At 44.0% G+C, this 16,344-nt stretch overlaps 1 protein-coding gene across 3 annotated transcripts in view; it reads left to right on the forward strand.

Moving 5' to 3' along the window:
* LOC145343044 (Golgi membrane protein 1-like) overlaps positions 1-16,344 on the forward strand; it is a 37,238-nt gene that overhangs the window by 11,900 nt on the left and 8,994 nt on the right. Inside the window, exons 4-6 of one of the 3 annotated variants that reach the window (XM_080188818.1) lie at positions 4,726-4,867; positions 8,311-8,524; positions 9,055-9,120. In XM_080188818.1, the coding sequence (XP_080044944.1) occupies positions 4,726-4,867; positions 8,311-8,524; positions 9,055-9,120 (422 nt within the window). The remainder of the gene's footprint in view (positions 1-4,725; positions 4,868-8,310; positions 8,525-9,054; positions 9,121-16,344) is intronic. The other 2 variants (XM_080188819.1, XM_080188820.1) reach the window with 2 other exon arrangements.

A 16,344-nucleotide genomic window follows, 5' to 3' on the forward strand; every position in this document is an offset into this window, starting at 1 on the left:
CAAGGTGGATGAGCTGGCCTCTGAGCTACAGACACTGAGGCTCATCAGGGGGAGAGAGGGTGCCATTGTCAATGGGGTGCAAGTGACATCCACCCCCCCTAGACTGGCTAAATCTAAGGGTCAGGGACAAAAGGGGGCTGCTGGGAGGAGGAAGGGGGGTGAGGAGCAGAGGCCTCAGCCTCTTAATCTGCATAACAGGTTTGAGGTTCTTGCTTCCAGTCTGGAAGAGGACGAGGCAGGTGAGGTTGGTGAGCAAACTGCACACGGTACAGTGATGCAGCAGGACGTAGGCAAAGAGAAGGGGAAAAGGAACGTAGTAGTGATTGGGGATAGTGGGGTGAAGGGTATTGACACTGTCCTTTGTCACAGTGACAAAGTGCACAGAAGGGTGTGTTGTCTGCCTGGTGCTCGGGTACAGGATGTCGCAGCTGGGCTGCAGAGGAACCTGGAGTGGGAGGGTGAGAATCCGGTTGTTGTGATACATGTGGGTGCCGGCGACGTAGGCGAAGTGCGGACTGAGGATCTGGGGAGGGAGTATGAAAAGCTGGGAATGGAATTAAAAAGTAGAACCGACAAGGTGGTCGTCTCTGGGCTACTGCCTGAACTGAGTGCAGACGGGCGTAGGGTTGACAGGATAAAGGAAGTGAATGGGTGGCTCAGGGATTGGTGTGGGAGGAATGGGTTCGAATTTATGGGGCATTGGCACCAGTATTGGGGTAGGTGGGACTTGTTCGGGCGGGATGGGGTTGGTCTGAACCGTGCTGGGACCAGAGTGTTGGCGAATCGAGTAAAGAGGACTGTAGACAGGGCTTTAAACTAATTAGGGGGGGGGAGGGTGCGAGGGTAGGTGACGCTACGAGGTCTAAAGTTAAGGATAGGGTACAGGTAAGGGAAGAGGCCGAGGATGTCCCAATCGGTGGCGTTACGGCAGATAGGGTCCAGGTGAAGGCTGGGATGAAAGCGCTTTATCTGAATGCACGAAGCATTCGGAATAAAGTGGATGAGATGGTGGCGCAGATCGACACAAATGGATACGATCTGGTGGCCATTACAGAGACGTGGCTGCAAGGTGACAGGGACTGGGAGATGAATGTACAGGGCTATCAAGTGTTTAGGAAGGATAGGCAGGAGGAAAGAGGGGGTGGCGTAGCTCTGCTGATTAAGGATAGTATCAAGGTGGTAGCAAGGGATGATATCGGAGCCAAAGAGCAGAAAGTGGAATCGTTGTGGGTGGAGATTAGGAACAGCAAAGGGAGGAAGACGCTGGTGGGTGTCGTCTATAGGCCCCCAAATAATGATCTGGAGGTGGGGCGGGCTGTTAACGCGCAAATAAGTGCGGCGTGCAGGAATGGGACGGCAGTAGTTATGGGAGATTTCAATCTGCATATTGATTGGTCGACCCATGTTGGACGAGGTGGGCTCGAGGAGGAGTTCTTTGAATGCTGCCGGGATAATTTCCTTGAACAGTGTGTGTTGGAGCCGACGAGGGAGCGAGCTATCTTGGATCTGGTGCTCTGTAATGAGGCGGGTAGAATTAGGGACCTTGCGGTGAAGGATCGTCTTGGAGAGAGCGATCATTGCATGGTGGAGTTTCTGTTGCAGATGGAGGAGGAGAAAGTGGGTTCCCGGACACGCGTCCTTTGTTTGAATAGAGGGGAGTATGGTAGGATGAGAGAAGAATTGGCGAATGTGGACTGGGGGAGCGCGTTGGAAGGTAGGTCTGCTGAGGAGCAGTGGAGGATCTTTAAGGAGATCTTTCTTGGTGCTCAGCAGAAATTTATTCCGATGGTCAAAAAGGACAGTAGGAGGAGAGGTAATAAGCCGTGGATAACGAAGGAGGTGAAGGAAAGTGTTAAATTGAAAGCGGAGGAATTTAGAGTAGCTAAGAGCAGTGGGCGAGAAGAGGATTGGGAAAGGTTTAAATGTCAACAAAGATTGACAAAGAAGTTGATAATGGAGGGTAGGAGAAGCTATGAAGCTGGGCTAGCACTTAATATAAAAAAGGATAGCAAGAGTTTTTATAAATATATAAAAAGGAAGAGGCTGGCTAGGGTGAACGTTGGTCCTTTAGAGGATGAGAAAGGGGACCTAGTGGTAGGGGATGGGGAAATGGCTAAGGTCTTGAATAACTTTTTTGTTTCTGTCTTCACGGATGAGGACGTGAATAATTTGCCGGGTGTTAGCGATGGAAAGGTGGTAGGACTGGAGGGTCTTAATGACATTACTGTTACTAGAGAGGTGGTGCTCGACAGACTGGAGGGGCTGATTGTGGACAAGTCACCAGGACCGGATGGAATGCATCCCAGGGTTCTGAAAGAAATAGCGGAGGTTATAGTGGATGCCTTGGTGGTTATTTTCCAGACGTCGCTGGATTCCGGGGAAGTGCCGGAAGATTGGAAAACGGCTAATGTTATGCCGTTGTTTAAGAAGGGTGCCAGGCAAAAGGCGGGGAATTATAGGCCGGTTAGTTTAACGTCTGTGGTAGGTAAAATGTTAGAATCCGTCATTAAGGAGGAAATTGCGAGGCATCTTGAAGGGAATTGCTTGATAGGGCAGACGCAACACGGTTTCATTAAAGGGAAGTCGTGTCTGACAAATTTACTGGAGTTCTATGAGGATGTGTCTAGGGCAGTGGATAGAGGAGAGCCGGTGGATGTGGTCTTTCTGGATTTTCAGAAGGCGTTTGACAAGGTACCTCACAAGAGGTTATTGCAGAAGGTCAGGGGACATGGAGTTGGGGGTAGGGTGTTAGCGTGGATAGAGGATTGGTTGTCAAATAGGAGGCAGAGAGTGGGGGTCAATGGGTGCTATTCGGATTGGCGGTTGGTGACTAGTGGGGTGCCCCAGGGGTCGGTGCTGGGGCCTCAGCTATTTACCATTTATATAGATGATCTGGAGGAGGGAACCGAGTGCAGGGTGTCGAAATTTGCTGATGACACCAAGATTGGGGGAACGGCAAATTGTGCGGAGGGTGTGGAGAGTCTGCAGAAGGATCTAGATAGGCTGGGCGAATGGGCCAGGAAATGGCAAATGGAATTTAATGTTGGCAAGTGTGAGGTGGTCCACTTTGGTAGGAATAATGGTAGGAAGGACTATTACTTACGAGGCGAAAAACTGCAGCAGGCGACGGTGCAGAGGGACCTTGGGGTCCTTGTGCATGAGTCGCAAAAACCCAGCTTACAGGTGCAGCAGGTGGTCAGGAAGGCGAATGGGATGCTGGCCTTCATAGCGAGGGGGATTGAATATAAAAGTAGGGAGGTCTTGCTGCGGCTGTATAGGGCATTGGTGAGGCCGCAGCTGGAGTACTGTGTGCAGTTTTGGGCGCCGCACCTGCGCAAGGATATTTTGGCCCTGGAGGGAGTGCAGAGGAGGTTTACTAGGCTGATACCGGAGTTGAGGGGATTGAGCTATGAGGAGAGGCTGAATAAACTAGGCTTGTACTCGTTAGAGTTTAGAAGAATGAGGGGAGATCTCATTGAGACGTATAAGATGATGAATGGGATGGATAGGATAGAGGCGGAGAGACTCTTCCCGCTCAAAAAAGACAGTAGGACTAGGGGGCACAGCCTCAAGATAAAGGGGAGGCGGTTTAGAACGGAGTTGAGGAGGAACTTCTTCACTCAAAGGGTGGTGAATCTCTGGAATTCTCTGCCCGTTGAAGTGGTGGAGGCTGCCTCGCTAAATATTTTTAAGAAGCGGGTTGATGGGTTCTTGATAAGAGAGGGGATTAAGGGTTATGGGGAGAGGGCGGGAAAGTGGAACTGAGCCACGACAGATCAGCCATAATCTTATTGAATGGCGGGGCAGGCTCGAAGGGCTAGATGGCCTACTCCTGCTCCTATTTCTTATGTTCTTATGTTATGTTCTTAGATGCATAATTGACCAAGATATCCATAGACAAAAAGACAAGGGAAATGTAAATAGTGGAAATTGCTGGGGGCGCGGGGGTAGTGGGGATGGTTTGGTGGTGGTAAGCATTTCTTTGTTGTGACCATGCAGGTAGAGCTTTTCTTTCTAGTAGAGTTGATTCACAGAGATTCTGCTGAGAATATTTTGCTGTTCCTTAAGTGTTGGTATTTCAACACTAAATGTCTTCAATATTTTGTTTGTGAATTCAAAAAAATGTAATAATGGTGCTGTGCTCCATAGTGAGGTTACCCTTTTATTAAAATATACTTTCTTGAGATTTATTTTTGATTTTCAGAATATTTTTTGATGAACTGATCTAGGTCTTAAAATCAGTATGTATTACTTATACAATTTAACTTGTGACCGCGATCCTGGCATTCTCCTGGGGTCTGTTAATAACTGATTAAACCTTTATGTGGATCGACTGAGCGATGCTCTTAATTCTGATGGTATAAATGATTATCAGTTCAATGATTTTGATTCTGCCATCAGTTGCATAAAGTCGTGCAATACCAGGTTAAAGTCCAACAGGTTTATTTGGAATTACGAGCTTTCGGAGCGCCACTCCTTCATCATGTGAGTAATCATCTGATGAAGGAGCAGCACTCCAAAAGCACGTGATTCCAAATAAACCTGTTGGACTTTAACATGGTGTTGAGACTTCTTATTGTGCCCACCTCAGTCCAATGCCAGCATCTCCACATCATGTCTACAGTCTATAACATGGCGTTCAAAAAGTTTGCTGTAAATGGAAAACTCAGCAACACCTTTTAAAGTTACAAAATTGTTGAATTATTGTTTTTTTTGACTACTCAGTACTCAGTGCAGTAACCAAATACATGATCAGAAAGAGCTGTATGAAGAGAAGATTAAGGAACTAAACGCGAAGCTTGTAGAGATTACCAAGTTTGGGCCTGAAAACAGAAATACCGAAGCGAATAACCAGAGCAAGTCACTGGTAATAACACTATTTATTTACAGTTTGCAGGTTTTCTAATCAAAAGTATTGGGTATGTTCTGTCATTCTTTTACTTTCATTGTATCTCGCTTTTCTTTTGCTCAAATATCTTTGTTTGAATTAGAAATTCCATATTTACTGCCTTGGTGACGTTATAACTTTACAGTAATTAGATATCTAGTGTTAAACCATACAAATCTAGAACAGGGAAAATAGATGCATGTATATAACAAAGAAGATTTGAGTTTAAAAGAAGGAAAATGGGAGGTTTACAGTAAACCAAAAGTACCAAAATATTGATGTTTTCACATAAAGCAATCAACCAACTTTTGAAATAATTGTTCAAAGCTTGTGGCACTTAATGAAAAGTGGATACATTGGGTAATGATTGGATCACAAATGTGCGACACTTATCTTTTTATCTGCCTTTAGGAGATCTGTCACTACCGAACGCTTTACATTCAAGCTCATTGTGCCTGTAGGCTGTTGCCAGGGCTTGAGTTTGTTGCTGTTCCTGTTTTGCAAACAAAGGACTGCAACTGAGTGCTGAGATTATCACAACAATTATAGTTGAGAGAGTTTTGCAGTTTTTATTTCTTGGTTGCTTTTTCTTCTTGTGATAACATTTGGCGATTGTATTTTTAAAATTTATTTATCCAATTCAATCAAATCGAGTCCAATTCAGAGTCTCAATAAATGAGAGATTCCCGATCCGAGCTGACAAGAGAGGGCTCTTACCTCCTGAATTGGGCTTGATCTACATGATCCAAGCTGATTGGAGTAAGCATTGCACGTCCTCCAAGGCTTGATCTCATTTGCATCTTAGCCAAAAGGCCAAGATGCCGCTTTTAAAAATTGCTTGTCCAGGGTAATATATTCTGAACAGGAAGCTTGTTATGTGGTGAACTATTATACATACCTAAAATCTGGAGTGAGGAATCTGCAGATTTGGTGTATTTGTGCAGGCTTGTGGCCCTCAACAAAGTCAATGACCTTTTTGAACATTTAGTTATGTCTCATTCTGCTTGGTTATATAGAATTAATAATATTGATCCGGATCGCTATGTTCAAATGAAATCTCATCAAGATATAAGGCAGATTCATCATTTTCAAGGATCATGATGGATGAGAGCAACTGAGGAATGGGATGTAAAATCAATACATTAAACTGATCCTACATCTTGAACTCCAGAACTAAGGGCATCTCTCTCTCTGTATTGTTTCTGCATCATCCTTGATTCCAGGGCTACCCTTCATCTTTTCCTAGTTTCCTATCCTTTCTTTATGTCATGTATCCTTGAATATTCAGGTCCCACTCCTTGTCACTTCTGTAGCTATGCCTCTGTAATGGCCATCACATCATACATATTTATTTCTGTTTGAATTGACCATTTATTTGCTTTGTTACGAATGCTAGGTGCACTCAGATGAAGAGCCTTAAGGTTTTTTTTACTATTTTTATAACCTTGAGACTTGCCTGCTGGTGCACCCTTGTTTCTGCACACTGTTCCTGCCATACTCTCTGATCATCATTTCCCTTATTGCTATCTTGCTGTCCTGCCATGACGCAATTCTGATTTCTGGTCCCGCTCTTCAGCTTAAAGTGCATTCTACCATCCTAGTTATACGACCACCAGAATGTTAATCCCAGGACGGTTCAGGGAAGGCCATCCTAATTTTATAGCTCTCACTTTACCATGAGTTTGTGTCAGTGACCCCTAAATCTAAACCCATTTCTTCTTTACCCTAAATCAATTTCCTTGTGGCTTGGGTAATAATCCAAAGATCTTTGATGTTCTGCTATTTAATTGAGACCCTGCTGATACTTCCTCTGCAGAATCTCTTGTGTCATTGGTACTGTGAAGCAATTGGTACCTATGGTGCCCTCCCCCTGCTATTGAATGTAACTCTAGCTCAGAGCAGATGTCCTGATCCCTGGCACAAGGCAGGCAGTGTAACCATCTGGACTTTTGTTGTCGGCTGCAGAGAACTGTCTGTCCTACTGACTATACTATTCTCTACATTCACATTGCAATTAACTTCCTGCTATTTAAATGGCTTCCTGGACCATAGTGCCATGATCCGTTCACTTATACACTTTGAAGCCCTTGCTTTCAACCATATGTCTTGCAGAAACTTTTGAATGGATTCACAATTGCATAGGCTGAGCCTGCTGCACTTGGTTTCTCTTGATCCTATAAATATTTTGTATGTTCTGGGTCCCCACACTTGCTTGACTCTGTCACACCCTCCCGTCCTTGACCACAGGCCATATCAGAAGACCCTACCCTAAGTGGAGGCCATGATGTAGTGGTATTGTCGCTGGACTATAACCCTGAGATCCAGGATAGCCCCAGGTTTGAATTCCACCATCATAGCAAGATAGCTGATGGTGAAATTTGAATTAAATAAAAAATCTGGAATTTACAAAAAAGCCTAATGATGAGCATGAAACGATTGTCATAAAAACTCGTCTCCTTCATTATTGTCCCTTTGGAAAGGAAATCTGTTTTCCTAACCTGATCTGGCCTACATGTTACATCAGATCCACAGCATTGTGGTAGACTCTCAACTGCCTTCAGGGATGGGCAGTAATTGCTGGCACCACATTCCATGAACAAATTTTAAAAAAGGCGTAAATTGTCCAGGTAACTTGGCTCCTCCTGATGAGTCGCAGTTTCTGCAGCTTGGCCTCTACTCATGAAGTCTAATCCAAAATTCCTGTAATCGCAGATGTTACTGCTGATGTGTTTGCTTGCGTCACATTGGCATCCAGGAACTTCCACATAATGCAGTTGTATCACCTGCCTTGATATCTTTATATGAAATAATGTTTTTTATTCAGCTTATAATTGATAAACAGTACTACTCTCAATATGCTTTATTACCACCAGCAGACTTCGTTGATACTAATAAAACCTTACAGTTAATGATATGAGTTTTGGAGCAAAATTCTCACCAACTTATCAGTTTCCTTTCCTTTGTCACTTTTTTTGGCATGTGTTGGGTTTGTGGATTGAACCTCACCCCAGTGAGCTGACCTCTTGCCCTGTCAGGCTGTTTTCAAGTATCGGGCCTCTCCCCTCTTGCGTTGTTTTAACTTCTTGGACCTCTGCTCTTTTGGAACTCGGACCTCTGCTTTCTTGCATTGTTTTGAATTCTCAATTTCTCCCCTCTTGGGCTGTTTTGAATTCTCCCCATGTTTGCTACTTTTGAGAAGTCCCCTGGTGTGCCCATTAAGGAGCTGTCCTCTGGTGCATTAGAACAGTAAAAAGTAGGATCTGTATTTTTCAAATTTAAAAAGCAAGCATTGCAAACTCGAGCTTCTTTTTCTGCCTCTTCTTACTGTCCCCTACCTAGGTAGAATATGGTAGCTTTTCCATTTGCTGCTGAGTAATAACTGAACATCTAAGTAAATCACCAATTTATTGATTTCTGTCAAGCAGGCTAAGCAGAAAGCAACAGAGAAACAAAGTTCTGCTGAGCCATCAGATAAAGTGCAAACATCTCCAAAGCAAAACACTGACCACACAGACCAGTTAGAAGTTAAGAAAATAAATAAATTCAAGGATGAAGATAAGACAAAAGAATTCAAACAAGTTACATTCTCTATGCAACTTGCACAAGAACTTGACAAGAACAAGCTACAGGATGAAGGTATGAATTCTACAGTGCACATCTCAAATGTTGCTTTCTTCCTTTTAAATTTGAGCAACTATATATGTGGTTTTCCTTTTAATTGAATTCTGGCCTTTCAGGGTCTAAAAATTCAACTCAATATTTTCAATTTGTTTTAGATGAAACTGTGTGGAATCAGTGTGTCCTGACCTTCAGTCTGTTCCCCTTCTATATTGATCAGCTATAGAATTTTGCATTGCTTTGCTAATGACATTGGGGGAAAAAGCTAAATGTACATTATGGCTGAATACAATTCCCCTATGGTATTCGTTTATGCTTTGACTATTTCCTATCACAGCAGTAAAATGTGGACAGTTCTGATGTCCGTCAACACTTGGGGATGGACCTTCAATGCCAACAAATTTCTACATTTTAAGATGTCCTTCAAAAATTTAATTTGCTTGTTTTGTCCTGATAGTGAGGTTCAGAAATATACAGGAAGAGTCCTGTCCTAGATTTGTATTTGGCAGTAAACATCAAGACTGGGTTAATGTGAGACTATTTTGCAGGCATCCATGAAGATGGGAATGGAACCAGGGTTGTCTATGAAAATGTAGAATCCAGGAAAACTCCAGGTTCAGTATAATTGTCTGTAATAGTATTGCATTACTTTCAGGTAATTCCCAGTTTAGAATTCTAAAGATGTGGAATTGGCTGTCTTTTACTGAAACACTATCAGAGTGTATTCTTATTTAGTGTCTGTATGTCATTGAAGAGGTGTGGTAATACCTTCTAATAATGATCAGATTCAGTTTCAATCATATATGCATGACCCTTGCCTGGAATCCAGTGCTGTTTCTGATTCATATGAAACCCCATGAAAGATTTGAGCATGTACCTTGGGCTGCCACTTCAGTTTGTTACTGGGGGAAGCACTGTGTTGCTTTCAGATAAGATGTTAAATTTGAGATTGTATGTTTGCACAGACAGATGTAAAAGTTCCTTTTACACAATTTGAAGGGAAATAGATCCTGGCTGATACTTGTCCCTCAGCCATTGATATTGGAATAAGTTAACTGATTATTCATTCAGTTAGTATTTGTGAGAATTGTATGCAAATTGATTGCTCAATCATAACTACATGATAAAGATAAACCATTTTGGAATATCTTTAAGATACTAAAGCTGCCATATGCTTTGTTTTTTCTTCTTTCTTACCTACATTTATTATAACTAGACTGTAAGTTTTACATTATTTTTAGGACACCTCATGGTGTGGAATTGTTACACCATTCTACCCATATATATTAGCATATTGTCCTTTACCTGTTTTAAAATTTACTGAGATGTATCCAACTTGTAAAGAAATCCAGACATAATTTAAGTGACTCGAGACATTTGTCCAATTCTTGACCACATAGTGGTGGAGTAAGTCTGATTTATAACATTTCACATTCAATTTGAGAAATTTGGATCTCAAACTAATGTCTTAAATTTAAATGGAGGCAAATACAGATGAGGAACAGGAGTAGATTATTCAACCTCTTCAGCCTATGCCTCCAGTTAATAAGACCATGACTGTCCTGGCACTAACCTCAAAACTGCATCCCGTCTACCCCAATAAAGCGCATGGGATTGCAGGTAGTGTCTTGAGATGGATAGAAAGCTGGTTAACAGATACGTAGTAAAAAGTTGGCATAAATGGGTCTTTTTCTGATTGACAGGCAGTGACTAGTGGGGTAGTGCACGGATCTGGTAGGACCCTAACTGTTCACATTATACTTTAATGAATTGGAAGAGGGAATCGAATGTATTACGTCCAAATGTGCAGATGATACAAAGTTGGGTGGGAGGATGCAGAGATGCTTCAGCATAATTTGAACAACCTAAGTGTGTGGGCACATGCATGGCAGATGCAGTATAATGTGGGTAAATACGAGACTTTCACTTTAGTGGCAGATTATTACTTGAATGGGTATAAATTGAGAGGTGGGTACTCAACGAGACCTTCGTGTCCTCATGCATCCTTCGCTGAAAGTAAGCGCACAGGTACAGCAAGCAGCAAAGAAGGCAAATGGTATGTTGGCCTTCATAGTGAGAGGATTTGAGTACAGGAATAGGGATGTTTTACTGCAATTGTATAAAACATTGATGAGGCCACACCTGGAGTATTGTGTGCAGATTTGGTGTCTTTATCTGAGGAAGGATGTTCTTGCTAAAGTGGCAATACGGCAAAGGTTGACCAGGCTGTTGCCAGGGATGGCAGGTCTGCCATATGAGACTAGACTAAGTCAGTTAAGATTATATTCACTGGAGTTTAGAAGAGTGAGAGGGGATCTCATTGATGTTTATAAAATTCTAACAAGGTTAGACAGGGTAGATTTAAAAAAAAATGTTCCCAGTGGTGGAGGAGTTCAGAACTAGGGGTCATAGATTGAGAATAAGGCGTAGAACTTTTAGAACTGAAGTGAGGAGAAATTTCTTCACCCAGAGGCTGGTGAATGTATGGCATACATTGCCACAGAAAGTAGTTGAGGCCAAAACTTTGTCTGATTTCAAGAAGAAATTAGAGATTGATTAGATATAGCTTTTGGGCCTAAAGGGATCAAGGGATATGAGAGAAGGGGTGGGTGAAGATTTTGAATTTGATGAATAGCCATGATAATGAATGATGGTGCAGGCTCCAAGGGCTGAATGGCCTACCCCTACTTCTACTTTCTGTTTCTATCGTCTCTTTGCTTACCAGGAATCTATCCACCGCTGCCTTAGAAATATTCATAGATTCTGCTTCCACTACCTTTTCACGGAATTCCACGATGTTCTGAGAGAAGACCATTATACCTCATCTTCGTTTTAAACAGTGACCCCTAGTTCTGAATTCTTGCATGAGCGGAAATATCCTCTCTACATGCCTTCTGTCAGGACCCCTCAGGATCTTGCATGATTAAATCAAGTTGCCTTTCACTCTTCTAAACTCCAGCATAACAGGTATTAGCCTGGTAAACCTTCACAGAACTGCTTCCAATGCATTTACATTTTCCTTTAAATGAGGTAACCAATACTGTACATACTCCAAATGTGGCCTCCTTAGTGATCTGCACAACCAAGATAGGTGGCATAGTGGATACTGAAGGAGATATCTAGGATTGCAATGGGATCTTGATCAATTAGGCCGCTGAATGGCAGATGGAGTTTAATTTAGATAAATGCGAAGTGATGATTTTGGTAAATTGAACCAGGGCAGGACTCACTCAGTTAATGGGAGGGCGATTGGGAGAGTTGTAGAACACAGATCTAGGGGTACAGGTTCCTATCTCCTTGAAAGTGGAGGCACAGGTGGACAGAGTTGTGATGAAGGCATTTGGCTTGGTTTCATTGGTCAGAACATTGAATACAAAAGTTGGGACATCTTGTTGAAGTTGTACAAGATATTGGTAAGGCTACACTTGGAATGCTGTGTACAGTTCTGGTCACTCTATTATAGGAAGGATATTATTAAAATAGAGTGCAGAAAAGATTTCCTGGGATGCTATAGGACTTGATGGTTTGAGTTATAAAGAGAGGCTGGATTCACTAGAGCATAGGAAGCTTAGGGGTGATCTTATAGAGGTCTATAAAATAATGAGGGGCATAGATCAGCGAGATATTGAATATCTTTTCCCAAAGATAGGGGAGTCTAAAACTAGAGGGCACAGGTTTAAGGTGAGAGGGGAGAGATACAAAAGGGTCCAGAAGGTAGTGAGTGTTAAGAAGCTGCCAGAGGTAGTTGTAGACGCGGGAAACATTTTGTCTTTTAAAAAGCACTTAGATAATTACAGGGGTAAGTTCGGTAGAGAGGGATACGGGCCAAATGTGGGCAACTGGGACTAACTCTGGTTTAAAAAAGGGGTGGCATGGACAATTTGGGCCGAAGGGCCTGTTTCCACGCCGTATGACTCTGACTCTATAACTGAAGCATAACCTCCCTATAATTTTTTGAGTTCCTCCCTCTCCTCCATTTCCTGGTTTACAGCTGCTTCTGGGATGACACTCGTATCCTCTAAAGTGACGACTGATGCTAAGTACGTATTCAATTCATCTGCCATTTCCTTGTTTTCCATTATCAACTCTCCTGGTTCACTTTCTATAGGATCACCACCCATTTTGTGAACTCTTCTTTGCTCTTTGGTTGGCTCTAGAACATGCATTACAGAGTTGTCTAAAGTGGACTGGGCAAAATAAAAGTTAAGAGGGTACGTAAACAGCGGCAGTCATATGATCTGCTCTGAGGTAGCATGTCGTGATGTGTGCAGTGTTGCATCTTTCCTCAGCTGGAATCTGAGGGCAACGCACTGGAGTCAGGAGCCACTCTTAAGTTTCGTAGCCCTCATCCCCACCACCATTCCTGGAGACCTTCTGGCCTAGGCACTGGGATCAACTGAGAATGTCGAAGGTAAGGCAACTCCCAGGGAATCTTGTACCAGTATATTGGATGTGCTTTCAATGGTTGCAAACCAACTGCACATTGACAGAATCAAAGTCCTTATGGTTGATGAACTTCAAAAGCTCCTGCCAAGGAGTCCATATAAGCACATTGGTTGAAGTCTATTGCTCCCTGCATTCTAGAACAAAGAACAACCCAGCACGGGAAACAGGCCCTTCGGCTCAATGAGCCCACGCCGCCATTTCAACAAAGCATTTTCCTATGCCTACCCTGCCCTGTGTGTATGTGAACAGTACCCCTAATGTAGCCAGATCCAGGGGAGAATAGTGTAGGGTCAATTTGATACACCAGTGGGCCTAAGAACACATCTTTGGGGTGTGGGAGGAAACCCACGCAACCACAGGGAGAATGCGCAAACTCCCACAGACACAGGCCCAAATCCATGTATCTGCACAGCTAGCAGTGATAGTCACTGAGCTGTTGTGGTGCCCGTCTGCTGGTCCAGGATTAAGCGCACACAACGACACGAAGTACTAGGCCACTCTCAAAACCTCCAAGAGCAGCCCACGCATGACCCACCATGTGCATGCCCCTCATTTGACAACAAGGTGGACCGACACCTGTGGATTAAAAGAGACAAAACATTAACATGTAATATTACATTTCCAGTGTCGTCCCGAGGCTCTGACCCTTTTTAATACCGTCTTCTATAACCCTCCATCCCTGTTCCGTTCATGTGTCTATCTAAGTAAACCTTAAACAAGTGCAATGTGCCTGCCTCCACCACCTTACTTGGTAGCGCGTTCCATACCCCCACGACCCTCTGCGTGAAAAACCTTCCTCTAGTATCCAAATTATACTTCTCCCCCCTCACCCTTAGGTCGTGACCTTTCGTAATAGTTGTCCCCATTCTAGGGAAAAGCCTGCCACTGTTGACTCTATCTATTCCCTTCATTATTTTATACACCTCTATCAGATCCCCCCCTTAATCTCCGTCTTTCTAAGGAGAAGAGCCCCAGTTTTTCCAATCTTTCCTCATAACTCAGTCCTTCCATACCAGGCAGCACCCTGGTAAACCTCCTCTGCACTCTCTCCAGGGTCTCCACGTCCTTCCGGTAGTAAGGTGACCAGAACTGGACGCAGTACTCCAAATGCGGTCTAACCAACGTTCTGTACAACTGAAGCATTAGACGACAGCTCTTATACTCTATACCCCTTCCTATAAAGGCTAGCATTCCATAAGCTTTCTTCACAACCTTCACTACCTGTGTTGACACCTTCAGAGACTTGTGCACCTGCACTCCCAGGTCCCTCTGTATTTCTATACTCTTAATCGGTCTACCTTTTATCATGTAACTCCTCCCTGCATTATTCCTTCCAAAATGCATCACCTCGCATTTGTCAGGATTAAATTCCATCTGCCATCTATCTGCCCAGTATACCAACCTATCTATATCTTGCTGTGTCACCTGACAATCCGCCTCAGTATCCGCCAAACCTGCCATCTTGGTGTCATCTGCAAACTTGCTGATCACACCACGTACGCCCTCTTCCAAGTCGTTTATATATATTACAAAGAGGAGAGGTCCCAGTACTGAGCCCTGCGGCACACCACTGGTGACTGACCTCTACCCAGAAAAGGACCCTTCCACTACTACTCTCTGTCTCCTGTTGCCCAGCTAGTTTTCAATCCATCTAGCTACCTGTCCTTGTATCCCATGTGCCTTAACCTTTTCCACCAGCCTACCGTGAGGGACTTTGTCAAAGGCCTTACTGAAATCCATATAGATGACATCAACAGCTCGTCCATCGTCAACCGTTTTTGTCACCTCCTCAAAAAATTCTACCAGATTCGTAAGGCAAGACCTCCCCTGAACAAAGCCATGTTGCGTATCCCTAATCAGATCGCAACGCTCCAAATGCTTATACATCCTATCCCTGAGAATTTTTTCCAATAATTTTCCGACCACCGATGTCAAACTCACTGGTGTATAACTACCAGGGTTATCCCTACTGCCCTTTTTAAACAGCGGTACCACATTAGCTACCCTCCAGTCCTCTGGGACCTCACTTGTGTCCAAAGAAGAGACAAAGATTTGCGTCAGAGGCCCAGCAATTTCATCTTTCACCTCCCTAAGCAGCCTGGGATAAATACCATCAGGCCCCAGAGCTTTATCCGTTTTTATGCTACCTAAAAACCCTAGCACTTCCTCGTAATGGATATATCCTTCAAATGATCTACAGCTCCCTCCAAGACATTACACGACACCAAACCCCTTTCCTTCATGAATACCAACGCAAAGTATTCATTCAGGATCTCCCCCTTTCCCTCAGGCTCGATGCATAGCTCCCCTCCTTTGTCCCTAAGAGGACCAATTTCCCCTCTAACCACCTCTTGTTCCTAATGAGTAAAATGCCTTTGGATTTTCCTTAATCCTATCAGCCAAAGCCATTTCATGCCCTCTTTTTGCCCTTCTAACTCCCCTTTTAAGCTCCTTCCTACTCTCTCTATATTCCTCCAGCGCTCTCTCCGTTCCCAGTTGTTTCGACCTAACATATGCCTCTCTCTTCTTCCTGACCAAGTCTTCAATACCCCCTGTAATCCACGGCTCTCTAATCCTGCCTTTCCCATCCTTCCTCTTTGCCGGCACATGCCTTTCCTGCAACATTATCAGTTTGCTCTTGAAAGCCTCCCACTTACCAACCGTGGACTTGCCAGCTAACAACCCCTCCCAATCAGTGTCCTTCAGCTCCCTCCTAATCCGGCTATAGCTCGCCTTCCCCCAGTTCAGCACCCTCCCCTTCAGACGGCACTCATCCCTTTCCATTTTTATCCTAAAGTCGACAGACTCGTGGTCACTGTTAGCCACGTGTTCGCTTACCGCAATCGCAACCACCTGCCCCGGCTCATTACCCAACACTAGATCCAGCATAGCCCCCTCCCTAGTCGGACTAGTTACATACTGCTCCAAGGACCCTTCCAACACACGTTTTACAAACTTCTCCCCATCCATACCTCCAGCTCTAGGCACCTTCCAATCCACTCCAGGAGGATTAAAGTCACCCACTACAACCACCTTATTCTTTCTGCACCTCTCTAAAATGCCTCTGCAAATACCTTCCTCCACTGACCTTGGGCTGTTGGGTGGCCTATAGTATACCCCTAGCATCGTAATCTCTCCCTTTTTATTCCTCAACTCCACCCACAGCGACTCGATCCCTAACTCCTCCATATTATCCTCCCTCTGCACTGCTGTGATGTGCTCCTTTACTAACAATGCCCCCAACCACCTCTCTTCAATCCTCCTCTGTCACACCTAAAACATTTATACCTAGGAACATTCAGCTGCCAGTCCTGCCCTTTAACCACGTCTCCGTCACTGCCACCACATCTAACCTCCTCACAAACATCAAGGCCCTAAGCTCATCCGTTTTA

Source organism: Carcharhinus amblyrhynchos, chromosome 5 (genome assembly GCF_965287045.1).
Source record: "Carcharhinus amblyrhynchos chromosome 5, sCarAmb.v2.hapA, whole genome shotgun sequence".
In the NCBI taxonomy this organism is placed as follows: Eukaryota; Metazoa; Chordata; class Chondrichthyes; order Carcharhiniformes; family Carcharhinidae; genus Carcharhinus; species Carcharhinus amblyrhynchos.